The following is a 17,842-nucleotide window of genomic DNA, read 5'->3' as shown; positions in this document are numbered from 1 at the left end:
GCAGTCTATTAAAGGACAAACATTTTAATCTTAAATATTTTGAAAGTATGGGGGAAAACCATTGGACAAAATGGCTATACAGAAGAATTTTAAATTGAGACAATTCTGACAAAGGGATGCATACAAATTATATTCAGAATAAATTACATTTAATTTTAAGAGAAACTGTTAGGTTCTGTAATTGAAATCCAGTACATACAGTTCAATTGCCAATTATCATAATTCTAGGGTCTTGGGCAACATATTGGATTACAGACCAGTACAATGTGACTAGGCAGTGTGGATCATTCTTGCATGCATCTTCAGCAGTATCAGTTTTGAAACACTCCTTTTGCTCTCTACACTAGTTGCAGTGCAGCCATGTCAAGGCAAAGATTACCCCCTGATTCTCTTTACCCTGTTCATATTTCCCACTGCAAAGTCCTGGGGGAATTTTGCAATTTTCTATGGCTCTTCATGTTCATTTTTCAATTAGTACAGTTCACACTAATTAAAACATCAAAATGCAGAAGTTATAGGTATGGCTAATTATTTAGTATTAGAAATCCTGCATCTTGCACTACAATGCTGTCAGCTCAACTTGTTTGATCATTGCTGTGCTTTTTGCAATAGGTACTGTATGAGGGGTATACAGAAATAATGCCCAAGAAATGGTGTTGGGAACAAGGCTGATTAAAGTGATGTCTCTTGGACTATCAAACCAGCCTCTCAGTTTTTTTTAGGACTAGGGAGTTTGTAAGTGTTGTTTTGGGCAAGTTAGTTGACATAATTCAGTAAGGTAAGTATGGAAAGTTAGTCAAACAGATACAAGTTAAAGAGACAAGGTGGGTGAGAGTTTACTGGCCCAACTTCTGTTTCAGGAAAGACTTATTACCTCTCCCACCTGCTCTCTCTAGTATCCTGGGCTTAAACACTGCAATTAAAGCTTTGGCAATTGGCCTCTGCTGTGTAAGATGTATGCACAAAATCACCCCTAAAGCTTCCTTTCCCCACACACTTGTTAGTGTTTTTATTTAAGATGCTTCTATTATTCCTATACAGATATTAAATTTCTACCAGGATCTCACCAGTAAGCCACAGGGCACATTACTTTTGACTGCTTGCTGTAAATTAAAACCTTCCCTAAATAAATAGTTGGACTGGTACAGAAGAAAACAAAACTTTTGTTCCTTAGTTCCCTTTATTGAGGAGTGGCAGACTCTTGATCTGCTCCTGAGAGGTGCATGAAAAGCTCTCCAAGCTCTGTCACTTCATCTTCAGTAGTGGGCATAGTCCTACTCTCTCTGTCTTCAATAAAATCCCAGAGCCGAACAGAATTGAAGAACTGTGAAAACAGAATAATATGTAAGCTCAAACTGACATCTTATTCCTGGCTGTATAAGTTGGACCTTCCTGTTCCAGCACCCTGACGAACATGTATGGTCCTGGATGAGGGATTTTGCTGGCCCCTCTGCTGCCGCCTTGGTTTTACCTCTATCCTTGTTTTTATTTACTTCCCCCTTTTTTTCTGAAGTTGATCAATCTTGAATGGGAAAATACATGCTCAAATTAAAAAGGGATAAGGAGTGTTTCTTACTGTTCCTACTAACTGGCATATTTTGTTTTACTCAAGTAAAAAGCAGGCTGGAAGCAAGAAAAACATTGAACAGTCAACTTCTGCATTAGAAATCATTGTCAGTAACAAACTTATTAGCTAATGTTTTAGAGACTAGCTCCATCTTAACTTTAGGAATCACCCGAGAGGGCTATCTGCATGTGCATGCACATAGCCACCTAATAAGCAAAGCAGATCTGAAAGATACAAGCTAGTAGACATTAAGCCTGAACTGTCCCCTCAGAACATTTTCTACAATTCCCTTTGGACTTCCAACTCTGAGAACAGCTCAAGTGCAGATTCCTGGCCCACTGAACTCTTACATGCAGCAGGCGTTAACCGAATACTTTTGCAGCACAAATCCAACAATGCGCTACTCCCCCAGACAGGAGAGGTATGCAATAGCTAGAGGATCAGGAATTTGTTAAAGATGAAGTTTTGACTAATGTGAGGGAAGAGACATTTTCCCCACTGACCGTAGAGCTCTTGAAAAGTAAGTGTAAGAGGAAGTTTCCTTTCATTTTGATTTTCATGCAAATTCACAATTGATGCCAAGATGGGCGCCCAAAAGGTGGCTTTTAAAGAGCAAAATGCTTTTCTTAAATTTGCCTCAGCCTAGACAGAAAGGAAGGATGGGGAACACTTCGGGTTGGGAGCTGCTGACCCACACAAAAAGAGTCGGGGGGCTGCACAAAGGCAGCAAGAAAACCCCTTACCTGACATGGCCGCTGACAGAAGCGGAAAGACTCTTCCCGTTGCCCTTGCATACAAGAGCCTAGAGGGACCTGGCTAGTAGACTGAGGGCTGCCTTAAGCTCTGTGGTGGGGCCAACCAGGAGGAGTTCTGCATGTCTGGGCAGGATGGACGTTTACAGATGTTAACTGTGTAATTCATTAATTATGGCCAACAAAATGTGTTGACTATCAACACAGGTTAGCACTAAGAATTCAGCCCTCGCTTGCATTGGGGCCTGTGAACTATCCCCAGTGCAGCTCTGCAAGAACTCTTGGTGCAGAACCACAGGACCCAGCATAAGCTGGGACTGAGCCAGGCTGCTGGCCAGCCTGCTAAAAAGTTTACTGGCAGAACCTGGGGGGCTGAGAGGGATGCATGAAGCAATAGCATTAACTGATAATCCACTTACCAGTTAATCATTTAACCAGTTACACTATTATATCCCTAGGGAGGATGCAAGAGTGGGTTGGGGATTGGTGGGTCTGGGAAGGTGGTAGGGCTGGGCAGGGAGGGGAAGGAGGAGGGGAGGTCTGGGTGGTGGATGGGCACTTACCTGAACAGCTCCACAGCTCCCAGTGCTTCCTTACAGCAGGGGTGGGGAACCTGTGGCCCAGGAGCCAGATCAGCCCCCAGGCTTGCCTGCAACTGCCCCCATGAGGTTAGCAAGCCATCTGCAGTTGGGGGAGGGAGGAAGGGAGAAGAGAGGAGCACCGATTCCTGCTGCTCCTATTGGCCATAATGTTGGCCAATTAGAAAGCCTCCAAACAATGCTTTGCTACACTGCTGTTTCCTTAGCCAGGGGAGGGGAGAGGAGAGCAGCAGCAAACAGAGCTGCGGGTCGGATTTGGCTCCAGCTTTCCTAACACTGGCTGGCTCTCACAAGGGTGGCGAGCCAGTGGTGGCTCCCTAGCCCCACAGGGGGCAGTTGCATGGGGGGCCGCAGGGCTCATCCAGACAAGCCTGGGGCCAATCTGGCCCCTGGGCTGTAGGTTCCCCACCCCAGCTGTAAAAGGGCAATGGATGTTCAAGTGAGACTTTCAAGCAGGACTTCAAGCAAATCAATGACTAAATATCTGCTCACCCGCACAGTCCCCTCTGAGCTCAGTTGTTTTCGTGGTTTCTCAGGTTTGGCTCGTGTCCCGTCTGGGTAAGCATGAAGGTAAAGGCATTTTCCTCCAAAAGGGCAGGTTCCCTTTCCTTGTTCAAAGTATTTGCATGCCTTTTTCCTGAAAGAGAAGAACTACTTTCTTTAAATGATGGTAAAAAACATCCAGGGGACAAAAACTTCTCCAGAACATCTACTCCAGGTTAGTTCCTAACACCCCATCTCAGAAAGGCCCTGCATTAGAGAACTCATTCCCCAATCAAGCAGGAATAGCTCAATGGTTCCTGAACCAAACACCGTAATTTAGTGAATAAACCCCACGGTTTTTCCCTTTTGAGTTTAGGAATCCCTGGATACCCCACGCACCACTATAGCCCACAGGAGAGAGACAGTGAATAATGGTACTCCAAAGCCCCTTTAATCACCTGTCAATGAACCGCAGCTGAGGGTAATGCGAAGCTCCTGTAATCAGCTGATAAGGCCAAGCAGTCAGGGCTATATAACCCCTTTGAACAACACCATTTAGTCAGTCGCTGATTTTAACTTGTAGCATTTTAAACTTTTACCCTTTTTAAGCTTTTCAAACTTTAAAGCTTTTAGATCAGAGTGAATGCGAATGCAAAGCCTTTTTTTTTAAACTGTTTTTCTTTTATTAGTTGCACAACAAAGTAATGTTTTAAATGTGTTGCCCCGCGCCCGCAACTTGCTCCGGACGCCTTCCCTTTGTCAGTCCAGGCTGGGAGCCTCCCCTCTGCTGGGGATGCCTCTGCCCCGACTCCAGAGCATTCCTGGCTGCAAGTTTCCCCACATTGTTTGGTACCCAGCCGGGCAAAGGTAGTGAAGGTGGGGGGTGGGGTGGGGTGAAGGATCCTCTGCCATTTCTGTAAAAAAAAAATCCCTATATAACCCGCTCACGACTATAACCCGCAGGGGGGAGGGGTTTGTAAAATATAACCCAGGGGGTATATTCGCTAAATTATGGTAGTTACTGCAGTGTCAGGAAGGATTTTTTTTTTAAAGCAATGACATCTGCTCTTCCCTGCAGCAGGTACAGCTCCTCCTCATTGACCCCAGACCCAGCTGGCCCTATATTTAAACACTCTAATTTTAACATAAGCAACAAAAGTTATCTAGATGGTGAAACCAAGTCATGATGCTGCACTGATCAAAGCACCAACTGAAGCAGAAAGCTCAGTGGAACTAGAAGAGTCAAGTTTGCTCCTTCAAAGTTACAATTAAAACCTTAGTAATTATTGCATTCAGTGAGTAACTACCCTTGGAGGCAAAAGGAACCCGAAGCACTATTTAACCTTCAGTATAAAATGAAAAAAGGATTTGCCCAATGACAATAATGGAGTGTTCTAATTTATACACATTGTGAGATGAGGCAGCACCCAGTTTATGAACGGAATGAATCCAACCAGAGACGTTGAGAGAGAAAATGTGTACTTCAACATTGCAGCCATAATAATCCTTCATCTATGTTTGTTACTCATCTCAGATCCTCCTAGCTAGGTGGGAACTATGTACCTGTTTTGCTATATAAAGGGAAGAGTTGCATTTCCTGGTAACACACAGACCAAGACAAAACTGCCGGATCAGTTAACCTAATAATGTACTTTCACCGAATTATAAGAATAGCTGAAGAGCTACATTTCCTCCTATGCACGCCAAGTCTAATGATTTTAACTGAAGTATAGGATCTATATGTCAGCAAGAGGAACAAATTTCCCCACAGACCTACATTAAATAATAACGTACAAAAGCAAGTGCAAATTTTACCTTTCAATTAGTTGCTGGATAGAGAAGAAATGAATGTCTGAAAGCTTGTTTTTTCAAACACCAATGGCTATACACGAGAGGCCACCCAGATTTTTGCCACATTCCTCCTCCCCTACTTAAACACAAGAATGTTTCTGGGAAACATCACCCTTTCCATTTCCACACACAAAAACCACTAATGCTCCCTACAGTCAGACACAGATCAAGCCACAAAGTACTGAGCTGGTTGTTAGCAAGCTGCAGCTACAAGGTCCACCTCCTGTAATATTAATAGCACCGACCCCAATGTGACTGATAAATGTGCACTCTACAGAAATAGAGAACCAGACACAAAGTAAACAACATGCTCTGTAGCAAACAGTGAAGGTCACAGAACTTTACAGCTGATATGCTGTTAGAGAAACATTTAACTGAACCCTAAAAGACTGACGAACCCTCGATTCGCTGTTAGCTTATAAACAAATGAGCTAGTATTACAGGTACACTCTATTTGTCTCACCTTCACTTGCCCTCATGTGGGTGGCCTCAAGAAGGAGAAGGGCTTTTCTTCAAAGACTATTGCAGATTTCCAGTAAGACAATTAGTCTCCCAAATGTTGGAAAGAGAAAAGCCAAGAAAATAGCCTTAATGTGCTGCTAACTCTGGTTTGAATGGAGAACCCCACCCCACCCCACCCAAGGGAATCACATTTTTCTACATCACAACCTCTCTCTTTTCTCTCAAGTTTTGCCGCAAAAATTTTTTTTTGGGGGGGGAGTGGAGAGGCATGAGGATTTTTCAAGAATCGAAAAGGGTGATGCCAAAAGGTTTGGGAACCACCGATCTAAGGGCTTGTCTGCACTGGCAAGTTACGTTGAGGACGTGTCAACAAAACATGCATGAGCATTCAATCGTGACTTGTTGCAAAAGTCATTTTTGTCAACAAAAACCTTCCAGCTCCACCCTCCCTATGTTATCTCCACTGCATGTTTGTCGACACCCCAAGGCCTTTTGTCCTTGATTCTGGGCTCATGAAATGGCCCATGATTCCCAATCAGCTGCTTTAGTCAGCAGTTTGAACTCTCCTGCCCTGCAGCCAGGTGACCAGCTACCCACCCCACCTCCTTGCAAGCCCAATGAAATTTAATTCCCTTTTCTTGCAGCCTAAGCACCTGCAAAACTCCTCCCCCATGGGCTGGCTCAGCACGCAGCCGTCTCATGACATCTTCCCAGGTGCCCAGGCCTGGTCATCACAAAAACACTCCCCTGCTTGGACTGCTGCAGAGCTGGTGGATCTGATCACTGTATGGGGAGAGCAGTTTGTTCAGTCCTAGCTGCGGGTGACCAATAGGAACTGGGACATGTCTGGGCACATTTCTCCATCTCTGTGTGAAAAAGGGTATGAGCAGGATACGTAGGGATGTTTAGTGATTGATCAGCTAATTGATAGTTAGTGGAATTTCCATCGATTAGCCTATAAGGGGGTTAACTCCCAGGGCGGAGCGAGCCAAGACCAAGTAGTCCCAGGTCACACCGGCTCTAGGACCGCTGTGGATCTCTTACTACATTTAAAAGGCAGAGCCGCAGCGGGGGACCTGGCCTGAACCAGGACTGCTCAGTCCCAGCTTGTGCTGCCTCCCCGACAGCATCTCTTCCCTCACTGAGATGGTGCTGGGGCGAACGGGCTTTTAATACAAATAGAGAGGCAGCAGGGGTTGGGAGGAGCGATTAGTTGAGTACTGACTTGATTACTCACTCACACCCCTAGCATAGAGTGAAGATGGTCACAGAGTGTGTCTGGCAGCTAGGAACTGTTCTTTGCTGCTGCCGTGTGTGCACTACAGGGAACGAGACACCTTAGAAAATAGAGAGGATTTTGTTTATGAAGAGCTACATCAGTCAGAGAGAAGGCAGACATTAGGACCAGTACTCAGAAAGAGCTGAGGAACCACAAGGACAACCCGGCCTTTGCCAGGCTGGCCACAGAACACATGCTCATGGCCATGGAGGGACACACTGACATCCTAAAGTACTTGAAGCAGCACAGTGAGCTAACAGGCTGCTCACCCACCTACCCACGGCCGATTCTAGATTCTGTGTTCGGAAATTCCCCCCACTACACACTCAGATTCTTTCCCCTTTATTGGGAGTCCAAGTTTTCCGTATGCATTCCACCACCTCTCCCAACTGCTATGACGATGTCCAGACCTACACATACCTGTGAGTTAACCCTTTGCCAGCATCTCTTACCAGCGTGAGCAGCCCCAATCCAAAAATGGTTCCTACTCCTGCCAATAAAGCTAATGCCTCCTGGGTAACTGGTTAACCATTTACACCACTACAACATACCTGCCTGGAAATACCCTCATTTTATAATATCTAATTCATCTGAATCTTTTTTGCCATAGAAAAACTAAACTCAAGAGAACAAGTGCCCAACTCTTAAACAGCAATTCTGTGGTACATATTTCCACGGTGGTGGAGGAAGGACTGTAAGCTTTCCTAAAGGTTGTGTGTCACACTTTTTTAAATTACCAATTTAACACAGTTTTTTTTTTAATTGAATTATTCCAGAACAACTACTGCAAACAGTGTGTCTCCAGGAGATTAATGTACATCATCGTTCAGCTTTTAGCGTTCCAACATGGGACAAAAACTTACTAGTGCAACGTAAAGATCTATTTACACACCCTTCATAATGGGGATGAATGATAATGAAAAGTATTAGTGAGTAATGATACTTTACCCTCCCACCAAAAAGAGAAACTCACAGATGGCACAACAGCAACAAATCCTTCAACAACCCTGCAAAGTTTTACCTCATTTTACAGACAGGAAAATGGAAACAAAGAAATAAGATTATAAAAGTCAGCTCAGTGATTTGTTTTTTCCTCCCTTTACAATGCAAAAGTACAATACAGGCAGTCCCCGGGTTACATGGATCCGACTTACATCGGATCCCTACTTACAAACAGGGTGAGGCAACCCCGCACTAGCTGCTTCCCCCCAGCAGACCAGGGAGACGCGAAGCTAGCGCCCCCCAGCAGACCAGGGAGACGCGGAGCGGCTTTTCTCAGCAGACACCTCAGCTTGAGAATAAAGGAGTGAGGGAAGTGAGGTGTGGGAGAATAAAACTGAGCTCTGGAGAAATGTTTGGCTAGAGTTTCCCCTACAATATGTACCAGTTCCGACTTACATACAAATTCAACTTAAGAACAAACCTACAGTCCCTATCTTGTATGTAACCCGGGGACTGCCTGTACTCTGGTGTAACTGCCTGGGTTAATAAAATCAGCAGAAGTTATCTAAATGTAGTTTTGGGAAGTAAGCAAAAATACCCTTGACAACCAATTTTGAAAAGTAGAATTACTAACACTCCCCCCTGGAGAGAGGGGGATTTCTAATTTAAGCGTAAGGGATATTTTCAAAAGGTATTAGTCTAGCTAAAATGAAAATTAAATTCATGTTATTCAAGGGAAGACCAATGCTAGACATGAGTTCCTTCACTTTCACTGAAATCACAGGAGACATATATGGGGGAGGGGGGAGTTTGCGTGTGCGTGTGCGCGCACGTGTACTTTCCACAAGGTATGTTCTGTATGATATTAAAGAAAATATTTTAAAGAGGAAAGTATTGAATACCTTGGTCCACTACCTTTTCAGTTTATCTAAGAAAAAAATAAATGATAGCTAGCAAACTTACCCCATTCCCTGTTTAAATGCCTCTATCAGCTTATTTTTCTTGTTCTGGTCTTCAACCCAGTATACACTAGGTATTACAAACTCTGATGTCACTCGGCACTGAGGACAGGATCTTAAATGGGTAATAAAAAGAAATTAAATGTACATACAACTTGCTGAGAATAGATATTTCTCAACAACTAGCCATGAACAGCATATGCAGAAAGGGGACTAGGATCTTTCATACTGAAGCATCAAAGTGTATCATAGCTGATTACCCTGTACACTGTGTATACACACTTTTTAAATAATTAAAATCAATTCAACAGAAATAAACTAGTTGAGCCCAATCAGGTTTGGTCCAAGCTATAGTTTAATCAACATTGAATAGTTAGCATGCTTTTCCTAATCAGTGTGGCTAATGATTTTCCCCTTAAGAATTAAGCTATCCAAACAATATTAGACACTACAGCAGCAGAAGAGCACAAGAGACGTTTAATACTTGACCTGTCTACTAAGAGTGAAACTAAGCAGGCTAATTAGAATAGTGATCTTGTGAGGTGGACACATTCATTAAAACCCAGATTATTTCATATGGAACGTCTAATGGCCATCAGATAATTTTTAGCGATTACCAATGAGCTGCCAAAAGACTATAATGTACCGGCCCCATGAACCATCCAATCTTTCAGCCATACCTTCTTAATATTAAATTCCATTCTTTTTCCTAATAGCTTTGCAGATAGTTGATGAGATCACAAATAGTATTGAAGAGTGTCAGTCCTACTTTCTGAAAAGGTTGAAAACGTGTCGGTTTTTGCAGTAGTTCACCCGGGAGTCAAAACTAACCTCAACAGCCTCATTTCCAGTAACAGACCAAGCTACTCACAGGTGAGTGCCCATTGGGAGCGCTACTCTACTATGAGTAGCTATCTGGGTGCTACATGTCACTGTAGCAAACTCATTGTGAAGGATTTCAGTTCTACAACCCACTTCAGTATAAGAATGGAAAATATTTTCCAAAGTTTTCCTTGAGACATATGTAACTTTCTAATAAGTCCCAGAGAAAGAGCAAGTTTCATCTTTTGTCATCAAACAGATTCTTAAATGTTCCTGGTATTTTTGTTCTAAAGAGAATCAAGCTTTAAATGCATGTATATAGCTAAAAAGAGGGGATACGAAGTCAAGATTTTCGTCACAACCTCAGTATTGGACACATTCGTCTTCTAGGGGCATAGAATTTCTCTTTGTGAACACAGTTTGATATGAAAGAGATAGCACCGTGTCCAGTCAAAAGATTAATAGAAGAGATTACCCGAATGACAGAAGCTACAAAGAATGTGATCTGAGGGGACACAATTCCCACTGGTGGAGCTCTTGCACAAAATTTATACTTACTTTATGATCACATTCTCAAATTGTTTAGCACACCTCCACTGCCGGATGCAGGACAAACAGTAGATGTGATTGCAGTTAGAAAGGATTCCAAACCTCCTCTCTGAGGCAGATGGTTTCTCATACACCACTTCCATGCAGATACTGCATACTTTGTCCTGACTTGCCTGAAAGGCAAAGGCCTTCTCCATTTCATGTTCAAATGCTGCCATGCACATCTAGGTAATAAAAGACGACAGAAGCAAAGAGTTGCTCCGAGTGTCTGCCATATTTGCACAAGGATTCTAGCTTGTAAAAAACAAATATCTATGTAAGTCATGTAGAAAGAAAACATAGTATTAGTGCATCTAACTCTGAGAATCTAGCTCATATCTTTTGTTTAATAAAGCATCCCAAAAAATCTGTTAAGAGCACTAAGGTTGCAAATTCCAGCCCACAAAAGTTAGAAAACACCAAAATTAAGATTCCCTGTGCAACTTAATGCATACTCCACAGGGTAAATTAAGATACAGTCTTTAATTACATGACCAACCCATTTATTCCAGAGCATCCCTGCCTTCTTCAGTGCACAGAATTATGGCTGCACCTTCAGTGAGCACTTTCAATATTTGTTTCATGCTTGTTCACTGTGTGGACCCAGAACTTATTTACTGCACACTATTTAAACCTAGCGATGTTCAAGTCGGATCCTGGAGCTATCCTCACTGCGGATCTGAACAACAGACGGATCTGAACAACAGACCTTATTGACTATACAATTAGCCAGATAACTGCAATTTAATATCCCTATTTAAACTCTGTTCTGAATACATGTTAATTTCTTCTGCATATTTTCTACGGTGATCATCACTAGGATAACTGAGTGCTTCACATATATTGATTTGTTTTCACAGTACTCCTGTGAAGTAAGACAGCATTACTATTCCCAGGCAGCTTTAACTCTGGCTTTTTGTAACTTTTCAGTGCTTGACTTTACAACCGTAACATTCTGTTAAGGATTCGGATGCAATTTCTGATTGGATTTAAGAAAAAAAAAAACCACCCACCCACACACCAAAACTAGAATTACAGAAATACCAACATATGGCATCAGATTGACAGCCCTATAGGTCATCAGTAAGACTGGAACCATGAATGAACCTTTGAATCCACTGCACAGATCTCAGCCACTTGAGTAATACAATAAGTGATAGATGCAGTAAGGTTGCCATCCTTCAAGTGGGCCAGATTTAGAGGAGGATGAGGGACACTTTGCCAGTGGTTTTAACAGGTATTTGCTGATGGAAGAATATTGACACCAAAAAGCTCAGGTTGCCTTGCAGATTCTGAAGAGGAATGTATTCTAGTGGTTACAAACCCTTCTCCCTGAAACATGTATTAACTTGGCACAGCAAAAATTCCTACTGCTAGCTGATGGAGATCATAATTATAAAACCGAAGGACCATTAAAAAAAAAAAAAAAAGGCAAAACACAAACTACCCCCAGCTTTACTAACAAAATTACTGCATATGCAAAAGAACCAACTGAACCATCAACAGCTGACTTGCCTCTGATTTAGGGATGTTAAAATGTGTTTTTCTAGGTAAACATGTAACTGCTGAAATTTTCAGTAGTAACACATTTACACATGGAGGAAGGAGGGAAGTGGCTCCTGCCCCTCACCCAATCACAGTGCTGCCTCTGATACAGAGGCAGCAACGTGGGGGGGGGGAGGATGCCATGCAGTTACAGGAAAAGCTGGCTTTTAAAGCCAGCTCCCCACATGCACCAGCTTCCACCTTTCTCCACCGCTCCTCCCCCCTCCCTCCCCCCCATGTTGCTGCCTCTATCAGAGGCAGCAGCACAGTAGGGAGGCAGGGGAGAGCTTAAAAGCCAGCTCCCTGAAAACATCAAATCCCGCTTGCTTCTGCTTCCCTCTCCCCCAGCCTCCAACCCATGCTGTCCAAAATTATGTTCGAGTTCAATATACAGTATCTGAAGTGAACTGAACCTAAAATGCTATTCTCGAGCCATTTAGTCCCAATATGGATAGCAGTAGAATGCAGCAATTACAGCTAATGTCAGTAGCGACTAGAAGTTACCATCTGATTGCACAGCAGAAGACTATGATAAATGAGTTGGTATCTCAGATCAATGTAGTCTGAAAGAAGGCATACAAGTAGAATTTAGACAATCTAGTGATCTTTCAGACACACTGTAAAAGCCATCCATTTGTGAGGTTTTTGGAGAGAGCCAAGGGGATTCTTCCCACAATGATGGATGTATGGCTGAATTCCTGTAGGATGTTTATTTTAATGAGATTGGGATTTTGAAGTATTAGTTACATGTTCAGGTGCCTAGCGAGTGTAGCAGAGGCTGGACTACCCTGCCCTGGCAATAAATGGTTATGTCTGTCTTGTCCAAAATGTGGATTTCTGGCCTGTTTCAAGTCTGGTGTGCCAAAGCACGCAGGCAAGGCTTGGGTTAATAGGGAAACAGAGTCAGGAACTGTGACAGTCAGCAATTGTTTAGCATAACAATGCAGATTAAGCATGGTATGAGAGACCACGTCAAAAAAAAAAAAAAACACACGACAAGCAGCCTTGTACTGGTACTTGTTTCTGATAAACAAAAAGTACAGACGCAGCCATGAAACTGTCAACTGCGCACATAGCAGTAACATCAGGAGTAGGAGGATGTACCCCAAATAGGGGCAATGGGCATTTTACATGTCCTACGCAATATGTAATCAATTGGTAAATATTATTAGAACGATCAAGTCTCGCTTTGCTATAAATTGGGCTTAGTAAGAACAATCAATGTTAGGGAATGGGCAGGATTGACCCAAACATCCCGCTCGACGTAACTAGAAGTAATTAGGCCCTTCACACCAGAGGCCCAGTGCATGGAATTCCAATTCGTGGGAAGAAACAGAATCACAACCTCCTACCTGGCACTGCAGGTAGCATATGGGTGAAGTATAAGTAAGTTAGGGTTTATTATTGTATATAGTAGATCTTTTAGTAATTGCTTTTGCATTGCTTTGCACTGCATTAATTGCTTTTGAATTTATTAAGATTTAAATTGTATAGTAATTGTTCTTAAGGAATGTAAGACTTAAACAACTATATTAACTGCTTAAAACGCACAATAAATAAGAAACTGGTTAAGTAGCCCTGGCGTGTTCTGGTTTACCGTGAATCTAAAATAAATTGAACCATACGACACAACTTCAATAAGTTTCTTATTGAAGTTAATTAAATCTAAATTAAATATACACATAAATTCTCTATAAAGCACTAAGTGATCCTGTGACATACAAGCATATTTATATTGTGTTTTAGACCTGAGTCTCATTTTGATTTTATTTATGTTCATCTTTACCTTCTCATGAGCCTTCCTCTGCTCTGGGTCAAAGGGATGAAGTACTCGCAATTCACAGATTTCACACACATCTCCATGGAGGTAAAGACAGCGGTCACCAAACTGGCATTCCCCAGCTGATGCATAGGGACATAGCAGTTGTCCATCAGTATAGGAAGTTCCAGCCACTGGATCTTCTTCGAGCCCGCTGCAAATAGCTTCTAAATATGAATGAGGCTTCATTTCCACATTATCAGTTTTGTCACTGCAACACACTGGATCACTCAGAGAACTTTGTCTCACCTGTTCTTCATTCAAACCACATAAATCTTAAAAGAAAAAGCATTGTGTGTAGCATGTCAGACCACAGAAGCATAAAAACAGCAGCAACCTATTGAATTTTTTCCTCATTAAGAGTTAAACCCTTACATCAGATTAACAGGTGAATATGGCACCTTTCAGTCTCAAATTATCCATCTTTACAGTCTTAAACCACCTGCTATAAAGCCCGAAGACACCAAGTACAGCAAACCAAGCATTTTGATCTTAAGTAGTATAGAAAACTAAGCTAACATTACATTCCGATTTGCAATTTTAAGTAACTATTAACAACACATGATCCTTTCATTGGCCAACTGAATTTTCTAATGGGGGAAATGGGTGGGCACAGGGAGTTTTAGCTAATACTGTAGCCTGCTTCTCCTGCCAATGAGCCTTTTTTGAAAGTTCAAGTTCCCTTAGTGCTAACAATTGTAAGGCACCTCTAGATAAGAGATCACCAATTACTTAGAAACTCCAACTTCTCACAGACATTCATTCCCACATCATCCCCTTTCTCAACTGAAACAAAGCTATGCCGCTCATATAGAAAAAATGGCTTATGGAGAAAGGCAAAGCAGAGATCATGGTCTATTTACTAGTTCTATTCTCTGACATTACTATCAAGCTTCCTTGAGCATCTTAACACAGACCATAGGTAGGAAGACTGAACAGGAAAGGAAATCTGGGTTTTGCAGGGCTGTGATGGGGAAGAAGATTCAGCACTACAACCTCACAGAGGACTGGAGATGCACAAAGGGAGAGATTGGGGGAGGAGGGAGTTGTATTGCATATGTGTGCAGTAAAAGGAGGAAAAGGGCATGTGGGAGCGCAGTTCCTCTGGGCTGAGACATCAGCAACTGAAGGGTTCCTTAATGCAGGTGCCTGAGGGACATAAGAAGGTCATCAGGGATGTGTGGGACAAAAGTAAGGTTGACTATTCACATTAGTAAAGTCACTAACTTGCATAAATATTTGTAGGATATGCTCTATGGATGTTACAAAAGCAAACACACCCATTATAGCCAGCACTGAAATCAAAGTGATGAAAAGCAAAGAATGGAAAACAGAACTATTGTTAAAAATCCATCAGAAACCAAAACCAGCAAAGAGATTGACACCGATTGCTCTTACTCACTTCGATCCCTAAGCACTAATGTTCTCTTTTTGCGTTTTCCAGGCTCATGTGTTTTGTTCTTGATTACAGCCACGTTGGGCTCTGGCAGAGGGTTGGGGCTCTGAAACGATGGTGAAGAAAGGCTGGGTGGCATAGTTCCCACTGCACCACCAGCCCCCGATGGTCTGGTGTGATCATATCTGGAGAGAAAACAACATAACATTAAGTGCTACAAAAGCTAAGTTTTAGTTCAATGCACAGTCACTATTACTCCAGAAAGCTAACAGATAATGTAGCAAACTCTTGATTTCCACTAACGAGCCAGTTTATTCAATGGATTAATTTATGTATCACGTGTTCAGCTATAACAAGAATGATTATACTCCTGCTTAGAGTATCTATAACACCTTTCCAGAACCTCAAACCATTTTATACATATTAAGCCTTATGAGAGGAGATCCCCATTTTACATTAAAATTAAGACCTACATTTTAAACAGCCAGCAGGGTGTTAGTTACTTGGCACCTTTGAAATATCAAGTCATACTAAGGATGTCAATGTGTAGACGACTACATGATTAACCAATAAGCCTAGGCTTATCAGTTAATTCTGTCAACTACACACATTCCCCCCTTGCTGCCTCTGTATCAGAAGGGGGGGGAAATAGGAGGAGGTAGGAGCCAGTGCCCACTCTCAACAAGCACTGAATTGACCTGACCCACCCCCACCTCCTGCGCTGCTGCCTCTAATAGAGAAGCAGCAGTGTGGAAGGTGAAGGGTAGGCTGGAGCCAATATGTGCAGAAAGCCAGGTTTTCCAGCCAGCACCCTGAACATACAGGCTCCGCAGACTCCCTTCCCCCCTTTGCTGCCTCCTATACAGGCAGGGGGGAGGCAGGAACTGTGCAAGGGGAAGGAGCCAACTTAAAAGTTGTTTACCTAGCACTGGCTCACATGGTTCTATCAGAGGCAGCAGCCTGGGATGGGAGGCAGAGTAGGGGAGGCTGCCACCGGAAAGCAGCCTCTGCCCATTGGGGGGCGGGGGGAGGGAGGAGGGGGAGGGAGGTGCATCTGATATGGTCTCCTACCCAAAAGCAGCCTGCAGCTTTTTAAAAGCCAACGCAAACTTCAAGGAGAAAGACATAGAAACATGATGGTCCATACAGGGCACAATGATATAAAAATAGGAAACTGCTCAGTATCCAACTTATCCATCAGGAGTTTAATGTTTGCCTTTCCTGTTACATCAGTGAGTTTATTTCAAAAAAAAAAAAAAAAAAAAAAAAAAGTAAGGTAATGGAAAGCCAATAAAACTAACTCTGTTGCTACTGTTCCTTTATTTGCTGGATGTTAAAACCGGTTACCTGGCATCACTTTTTCTAATTGCGGGGAACATACACTATGCTAGAAGAATGGCAATTTTTACCTGCAGCGAGTTCCATAAGCACACTGTCCTTTCTGGTAGTATCTGCAGACAGTAGAGGGTTTGCTTGTAGTTAAGTCATGTGAAAACAAACACCTGCCTCCTTCACGACACACCCCTTGCATATAATACCTGAAGAGAGAAATTGTTACAGCCACAGAAATCTGTTACATACGGTAAATTAAAGACATTTATTTTCCAGAGAAAAGTCTTGAAGAACATTTCTCTCTCAATCCTGCCCTTTGCTTTCCATTGCAAGAAAAATCTCAGATAAAGGATTACACATGGGGAAATGCTGAAGTTCTCGATACTCATAATCCAAGCTGGAAATATAGATTATACACTTTAAATCACATGATACAGCATTTCTGGTTGACACCTTCCTAAAAAAGTCCTCTTGGTGAACCACTAAATACTTTTACATAGGTATAGCTAAAATACAAACATTCTTGGTCACTAAGACAAGTATCTGCTTTTTGAGTAGCAGTAACAATGAACACTACATAATGCATATTTAAACAGAGCAAAAAAGATACATTATGTCATGTCATTTTCAACCCTAATATTGCTGGATAGAGAGTTAACTGACCCTATCGACAGGAGTCACAAGACACACGCTGGTTCCTCCAGCAAATTGCTTGTATTCCCTTTGCTTTTCTGCAAGTTGCTCAGAAGAGGAGCGGCAACGAACACAATTCGCTGGGAACGGAGCCCTACAAACCAAACCAAGCACCGCGCTGCTAATTCCAGGGCACGAGACAGATCGTGGCGTTAGGGAGGAACCGCCCCTTCCCCTGTGCAGTTTGCGCCACCCCCCCCCCGCGCTGGCAGCCTGACAGGAGCCGGCGGGTCACTGCGCTCGGCGCTGAGGCGAGCCCCGCTCCGAGAGGCAGGGGGAGCGCCCGGCCCGGCCCGGCCCGTAGCTTGGCTCAGGCCGCTCCCAGGCGCAGCGCGCTCGCGAGGGACAAGCCGCCCGGGCCGAGCTCCGTGGGCAGGGCCGGGCCTGGCGCCGCCCGCCCGGGAAGGGCCATTGCCAGGCCCGGCCGTAGGCCCAGGCGGGAGCGCGCGCCCAGAGCCGCCGGGCGGCGCCAGCGGGAGGGGCCGGCCCCGCTCTCACCTGCAGGTCACGTCCTTGGTGCTCATGCCTCCGCTCCCGTCGGCGCCGCTCGCTCGCGGTTCTGCGGAGCCCCGGGCGAGGGGCGGAGCCGCCGGGACTCGTCCCCGGACCCCTCCCGAAGGCGCCCGCGGCCTCCGGGGAACTATTCACAAGCGGGCTGAGCCATAGAGCCAGCGGGAGAGGCCAGAGCGCCGCTTCCGCGAACCATAGAGCTGCCTGCCGGGAGCTAGAGCGTCCCCCTCCTCAGCCATTGGC

General features: G+C 43.7%; 1 protein-coding gene across 3 annotated transcripts; it reads right to left on the bottom strand.

Annotated features, from left to right (window-relative positions):
• Positions 1-127: 127 nt before the first annotated feature.
• MKRN2 (makorin ring finger protein 2) lies at positions 128-17,766 on the bottom strand. Of its 3 annotated transcripts, none has more exons than XM_075939648.1 (8): positions 17,588-17,766; positions 16,474-16,602; positions 15,071-15,249; positions 13,636-13,943; positions 10,275-10,489; positions 8,899-9,009; positions 3,411-3,555; positions 128-1,324 (listed from the first exon to the last, which is right to left on the bottom strand). In XM_075939648.1, exons 1-8 carry the CDS (start codon positions 17,611-17,613, stop codon positions 1,181-1,183), a joined length of 1,257 nt encoding a protein of 418 aa, XP_075795763.1. In that variant the 5' UTR covers positions 17,614-17,766; the 3' UTR covers positions 128-1,180. The 3 variants fall into 3 exon arrangements, with proteins under 3 accessions (XP_075795763.1, XP_006117661.1, XP_075795765.1); XM_006117599.4 differs by lacking the exon at positions 17,588-17,766 and adding an exon at positions 17,060-17,216; XM_075939650.1 differs by having other exon boundaries at positions 1,162-1,324; positions 3,411-3,569.
• Between the last annotated feature and the right edge of the window lie 76 nt (positions 17,767-17,842).

The sequence above is a fragment of the Pelodiscus sinensis genome, chromosome 11 (genome assembly GCF_049634645.1).
Source record: "Pelodiscus sinensis isolate JC-2024 chromosome 11, ASM4963464v1, whole genome shotgun sequence".
NCBI classification, from domain to species: domain Eukaryota; kingdom Metazoa; phylum Chordata; order Testudines; family Trionychidae; genus Pelodiscus; species Pelodiscus sinensis.
Note: the sequence above shows the minus strand (reverse complement) of the source record. Positions and strands in the feature narration are given on the sequence as shown.

Coding starts and splice junctions, on each gene's coding strand:
- MKRN2 (XM_075939648.1), bottom strand. CDS start 17,613: ATGAGCACCAAGGACGTGACCTGCAG. Junction 10,490..13,635: donor AGAGGAAGGCTCATGAGAAG/GTAAAGATGAAC, acceptor TTTATTACCTAG/ATGTGCATGGCAGCATTTGA. Junction 1,325..3,410: donor GCTCAGAGGGGACTGTGCGG/GTGAGCAGATAT, acceptor CTGTTTTCACAG/TTCTTCAATTCTGTTCGGCT.